The 7,025-nt window shown below is 31.3% G+C and overlaps 1 protein-coding gene across 1 annotated transcript; it reads left to right on the top strand.

The window, feature by feature from the left end:
• The first annotated feature begins 481 nt into the window (after positions 1-481).
• Positions 482-3,192, top strand: LOC112601186 (zinc finger BED domain-containing protein 1-like). Its single transcript, XM_025348656.1, has 3 exons — positions 482-666; positions 1,503-2,011; positions 2,093-3,192. The coding sequence occupies exons 1-3, from the start codon at positions 482-484 to the stop codon at positions 3,190-3,192; spliced, it is 1,794 nt and encodes a 597-aa protein (XP_025204441.1).
• The last annotated feature ends 3,833 nt before the right edge of the window (positions 3,193-7,025 follow it).

Raw genomic sequence — 7,025 nt, 5'->3', positions numbered from 1 at the left:
GTACGTGTATTGATATACACGTGTACACGTAGTCCGTACCTTAAATAATAAAATGTATGAATACCCGTGTATTTAATTACACGTGTTTTTGAAGTTCGTGTACACGTGTATTAAGATACACGTGTATTAAAATTGTATCTACCCGTGTATTAAAATTACCCGTGTGTTTAAGGTCCAATAGTAACTTAAAATAAATAATATTTTGTATTTATAATTTGGAAATATTGTAAGATTATCTGTATAGTGTAATATAATGTAATGTCAGATAAGATACGTCTGATGCAGCGGCCCTCGACGACGGGCAATCGGCCGTTGTTTAATCGTAGTAAAACCGTACCGTACCTATGTAACGTACGCGTCGTATAAAATATAAATTGCACATTATTTTGAGTGACTTTTATTTCATTTGTCTGTTGTACAAAATTATATGAAATTTTTGTTCGCGTATGTATTTATTGTAATTGTTTCATTAATTTATAAAATGAGTAATAAATGTAAAAGTTGGGTGTGGCTGTACGCTAAACGTCAAGGCGATAAAGCTTATTGTGATTTGTGTACGGAAAATGAAAATAATGAATTTTGTTGTATTGGTGGAACAACAGGATCTTTGGGTAGACATTTGAAAACTATACATGGTATAAAACCACTCACCACTGTAACACGAAGGTATGTACTATGTACTTAATAATTAATATACATATTAACATATAAACCATTTAAAGAATTTAAAATTGTATAGGGTTTTAATTAGAAAAAATCTCCATTTTTCGTGAAAATAACAGTGTCCGGTAAAATTAATGTTTAAACGCGTATAAAAATAAATCTGAAGAACGATTAGAACTAATAGATTGTTATTCTAATACTAATAGAAATAAGTACAAATTATAATACAAATTTATTCATATGTGTAAGATTATATTAAATTTTTAAAAGTTTCTACTGAAAATTTAAAATTTATTTCGAAAATAACTTTGAGAAAACATGGAATTTCTAACATTTTGGAAGTTCTACTTTTAGCTTGAAAATAGTTAAATTTGTTTGAAACTTTCGTCAAGTCTGTACATTAGTCATGTTAACGTTTTTTGAAAATTTCTTGTTCGTTATACCATTACTTTTGTATTTACGACTGATACTAAAAACGATTTGTACGAAAACTTCGTATCAAAAAAATCGAAAACGAATATAAAATCGTTAAAAAAATTAAATAAATCATTAAGTGTACAATATTTAATAATAATCTTATATTCGTAATCAGTAAAAGGGCCTAGTTTATTTACTGGTCCGGTGGTCATGCATAATATTTATTAAACAATTGTTATTATTTGAACTTTCTGCACCAACCCTAACTCTGTGTGGTCCTAATTAGTTTAAATAATCGAGTTTTTACTCTATTAATATTTCTAAACTTTATGTCAAATATTAAAAATGTGATATAAACTTTAACAAAACAAGGTGTGGACAAATTAAAAATAGGTACTTTTTTATATTTTTCAATAATAAAGGGTTGCTTCTGGTCGTGAGCTGGATAATGCCGATACCTTAGCCAGTTCAACTATGACTTCAAGTTCTTCAGAAGTACAAAGTTCGGAAATTGGTGCACCAATACCTAGAAAACGACGACGAACTTATAAGAATCAGGAAGACGATCGAATTTGCAACTCCGATAAAACAGAGCAGATACATCAAGCATTAGCAAAAATGATAGCCTTGAATCAAATGCCCCTATCTTTTTGTTCAAGTGAAGGATTTAAACAGTTTATGACAGTTGTCGAACCTAACTACAAAATTTGCAAGGAAGGAGCAATAAAATCAAGATTGAAAGCATTAAAATCATCAGTAAAAGAAATAATTCAAAAAAACTTGAGAGATTCTATAAGTATAGCTTGTACATCTGACTGTTGGTCATCGATATCTCAACAAAGCTATATTACAGTTAGTGCTCATATAATTGATAATCAATGGTGCCCAAAGTCGTATACACTTACTACACATGAAATGGAGGAATCTCATAGTGCCGTAAACCTTGCTCACCAATTAAAAAATACATTTGATAAATGGGAAATTGAAACAAAAATTATGGCTGTCGTTACAGATAACGCAAGAAATATAATAAATGCTGTAAATTCACTGACGAATGTATCCGAAACATATGATTTAACCTGCGCTGCTCATAGTATTCAACTCGCGGTCAATAATGGATTACAACAAGATGGCATTGATACACTTATTCAGTTAAGTAGTAAAGTGGTAGGTCATTTTAAACATTCTAATTTGGCTAAACATGCTTTAACAAAAATGCAAGAGCAGCTGGGATTAAACCAACTAAGTCTCATACAAAGTTGTAAAACAAGATGGGATTCTGTTTATATGATGTTAGATCGTCTTTATACAAATAGATGCGCTGTAACAAACGTCTTAGCTGACCGCAGTATAACTAATGTTGCAATTGCAAAAAAGTTGGATATTTCAGAATGTGACTGGACAAAAATGGAAACTGTAGTAGCTTTGTTAAAACCATTACAAGTTGTAACAACAGTTTTTTGTGGCGAAACACATTCACCGGGATCAATGGTTAGACCTCTTATTTCAAAAGTGATAGAAAAACATTTGAAAATTAATACATATGATAGTGAAGTTGTTGTCAGTTTTAAACAGACAGTGGTGTCACAACTAATAGAACGTTTTAAGCTTAATAATTTAACAAACATCATATCTTCAAGACAAGTAGCATCATTTTTAGACCCAAGATATAAAGATTTGGAACATGAGGAAATCGAAGTAAGAGAAAATATCCGTTGCAAAGTACAAAATTTACTGGTCGAAACGAATACTTCGGAAAATAGAGTGGATAATGAAGTTCCTATCCAAAAAAAGAAAGGAGCACTTGAATATTTATACGGCGATGAAGTTCATGAAGTCAACGATGTTTCGACGCAATTTCAATGTTACCTTGCAGAACCACAACTGAGATACGATTTTGATCCATTTGAATGGTGGAAGTCACATGAAAAAAAATATCCTCTGGTAGCAATGGCAGCAAAGAAATTTTTGTCAATACCAGCCACATCGGTAAGCTCAGAAAGATGTTTTTCAACTGCCGGGAATGTGGTTACGCCCAAAAGAAACAGTTTGGCACCAGAAAATGTCAATATGTTAATATTTTTATATCAAAATCGTCAACTTATGTTATAACACTTTCAATATAATAGGTAGGTATTTTTTTTGACAGTTATTCTTGTGACTTTTTTCTTTATAAATTTATAATTAATTATTTATAATTTACACATAAAAAAACCTCTGAAATTTATTCTCAACTATTGTGTTTATAGTTTAAAAAATTATTTTTGTTATTGTTTTGTAATTTACATTTGAAGAAAATTTTCATTGTTCATATTTTGTTATAATTAAAAAGAATATTGTTATTGTTTTGTCGTATTATACTCGTATGTTAAAAATTATAATAATATGTTTGTATAAACTATTAAGTATAAAATGTTAAATATAATATTATAATTATCATAATTATCATATTATATACGGTGTTCCTATAATCATAATATATTATACAAAATGTCTTAAGATAATCCCATATATGTTTTTATTTTTTTTTTTAAATATGTATGTATAACAATTTTCAGGTTCGTAAAAAAAGAAAATAATCTTCAAATTTTTTACTTTAAAAAAAATGGTATATTTTTATAAATGTCTAACTTAAATATTTGTATGATAACATTAGGGGGGGGGTAATGTAGGCACGAACTTTTGGGCTCCCCCTTTTGGATCTTTATTGGATCAGGGTAGATGGACATTAAAAACACGGGCTACGAGCACACGGATTCTATAATACACGGGTACACGGGTACATGGACTCTAAATACACGTGTACACGTGTATTTTAATTACACGGACTTTAACACCGTTTTGTTAAATATAATTAATATATCTATATATATATTATATACACACACATAATGTAGAACGCATGTCAAATCGATGCACGGATATTTTAAGCGTAGATATATAGGTATATAATAATTAGGGTTAAGATTTATATGCAACAGTAAGTTTTTTTTGCTACTTTTGATTATTACTTTTATCAGCGATGAGGTGTTTTTATTTTGCATATTTTTGCATATTTTGAGAAAAAATAATATTATTGCATATTTTGACTATGAAAATGCATATTTCATGGGATATTTCGTTACTACACGTTTTTGTCGTGTGACGGTATATGCACTATGCATTGACATTGTTCAAAAATACCTATACATAAGAACATAGTAAAGTCTAACAGAAGATCGTCCTGTTTTGAAAATTTAAATAACCATATAATTGTTTCGTTTAATACATTTGAATAGCGTGAACAGTCACCAATAATATTTTATTCATTTTAAAACGTATTATTTATTTATTTATTCATTCGTTTTTGAGTATATATTTCATATTTTTTGGCGTAGGTATATAAATCTCATTTTTTAGCATATTTTTTAATAAACCAAATGCATACCTATTGTAAAATTATTTATATGCATATATAAATTCTAGCCCCAATAATAATGTTATAAGGGCGATCGAGTTATCGTTATTGTATATATATATATATATATATATATTTATAAAAGGTTTCGGAACAATATATAGAAGCAAATGACGAATAAAGAGGTGCCCGCACTGCACGTCGTAGTGTCAGACGACACGCGCGTCAAAGGGTTATATAAAAAATCAAAAAAAAATCGAATAATTTATATTATTGTTACTGCAGGTACCTTCTGTATCTTCTGTGATAGAACGAACGCTGAACTAGTGTATATTATCGGTAGGATGCATATCCATTACTCGGCCCCGTGATTGAGATGTGAACGTTCGAGTGACAAGCATCTCGCGACTTTCGTATTTAATGTGCGTACAAAATCATCGTCGTCGTCATTAATGTTATTATTATTGTTACTACGCGGCTACTACGGCGTATTGTTTTACGATGGCCGCCGTCGCGTACGAAATTGGGCTGGTACAGGACGGCCGCCATTGACTGCATTACATTCCCCACCCCGCGCGGTTTTACGATCGTCGACGATCCGTTTCCCGCCCGCTATTAATTTAGTATACCTAGGTATAATAAAACAACAATATAAAATCACGGATATTTCTGTAACGATTATTTATTTTTCAATGCGGAAAAATATAATTCAATAAAATTTGTCGCGTACCGGTAATAACAGTTACAATAATCTAATAACAAAAATAATAATAATAATATAACGTCTACGCCTGCAACGACGCCTGTGCAGCAATACCATTGCGCGCACCGTCATCGCGACGCACATTATAGATACTCGTATTTAATATTATCGGTACCTACAATTTTAATACAAGCATCAGCCGGTATAATAACGACGTTTATTAGCGAGTCCAAAATAACCAAAAACCGTGTAGTAGGCGAGTTGAACACGGAGAAGTGAATTTTTTCGGCTCTTTTCGAGTTTCCGACACTCGGGAAAACGGCGTATCCCGCGGGTTATGGTAACCTCCTAGCCGCGTGCTTGTATCGGTACCACGTCGAATGAATATCAAAATTAAAAATGTGGGTAAAACGTAACAAAACAATTATAATAATCGTGTATTCACTGCATGCAATCGTTTTCTCTGTGCATATATTTTCATACAACGAAAAAATGAAATATTATAATATGTTTGAACAGGTTCTGCGAGGTACCTGTATATAGGTAATAATATGAAATAAAAAAAAATCGTTTTATTCTAAGATAGCGAAATAAAATGTAAGTATAATAATCCGCTAAACGCGTTAATTTTATATACATTGCAACAATGCATATATAGGTTTATAGTTTACATAAATTATAAGAACACAGAGGTAGAAATAATATGTTATATTTATATTTATAATGGGTTTTTTTTTAATGAATGAATATGAATGGGTTTCGCATTAGTATTCTTTTGTGAACCGCATAACTTTTTTGCCTATATTAATACGAATATTCGTGCGAAATTTTTAAATGTGCACGTCTGTAGTAATAACGTTGTTGAAACGCACCTTATGCTGGCTGTTCATCTTTTTTTCTTTTTTTTTTTTTTTTAATTTTAAGCAGCTAACCGCGGAAAAAAAATCATATATTATTATACCTATTATATATTCTCATACGTCATAATATACAATTACAGTGTAATAATTATACAATATAGGTTTGCGAATACGAATAATAACACATGCAGTCGATTCAGCAACAATGGAGCTTTTGTTGTGCGTTGCCCAGTGCAATATACCTTATACAACAACCAGTTGTAAAAAACCCGTTTTTATCGACAGAAGCACGTGTATTATTTTAGCGTCGGGCGATCGGCGGACGTTTTTCTCCCGTAAAACGTATCATTATTGAGTAGGTAAGTATAATAATACATACACGGTTTTCAATAATTACGATCATTATATTGTTATTCTTTTTTTTTTTTTTTTTTTACTCGAATAACAAGTACGGAGATTACACTATAGGTAGTAATAATCGTGCAACTGTCTGACGCAGGCGTGCAGCCAATACATCAATCGTATCGACGTGATTAATATAATACGTAGGTTTATGTAGGTATATCATTATAATATGTATTATAATGCTGCTGCACGTTCGATAATATCGTTCGAAGCGTAAGTACGCAGTGTATATAGATGATCGTGAATCGGTAGACTCTTCGGTGTCCGACGCGTCTAATCGCGCAGAATTAATAATATTAATAATATACCTACCCGATTACCACGGCCGGCGGGGGTGAAACGAATCGCGAACGATTTCAACGGTTCGCCGGCGGTACCTGCACAAAAATTATTATGTATAGAGAGAGGTACGCGAATTACTTAGGTATAATATATAATTATTATTATACGACCGCGGCGAGAGCCGCGATGTCGTCGTACGTCGTTCGCTCGCGTTTCCTCTACACCGCATAACAACGACTATATTATATAGTTTTTATGCTTATGGCTTCGAATAAAGATATTTTAAATAATTTAGATT

The sequence above is a fragment of the Melanaphis sacchari genome, unplaced genomic scaffold (assembly GCF_002803265.2).
Source record: "Melanaphis sacchari strain LSU unplaced genomic scaffold, SCAv2.0 Contig765_pilon_pilon, whole genome shotgun sequence".
Taxonomy (NCBI): domain Eukaryota; kingdom Metazoa; phylum Arthropoda; class Insecta; order Hemiptera; family Aphididae; genus Melanaphis; species Melanaphis sacchari.
Note: the sequence above shows the minus strand (reverse complement) of the source record. Positions and strands in the feature narration are given on the sequence as shown.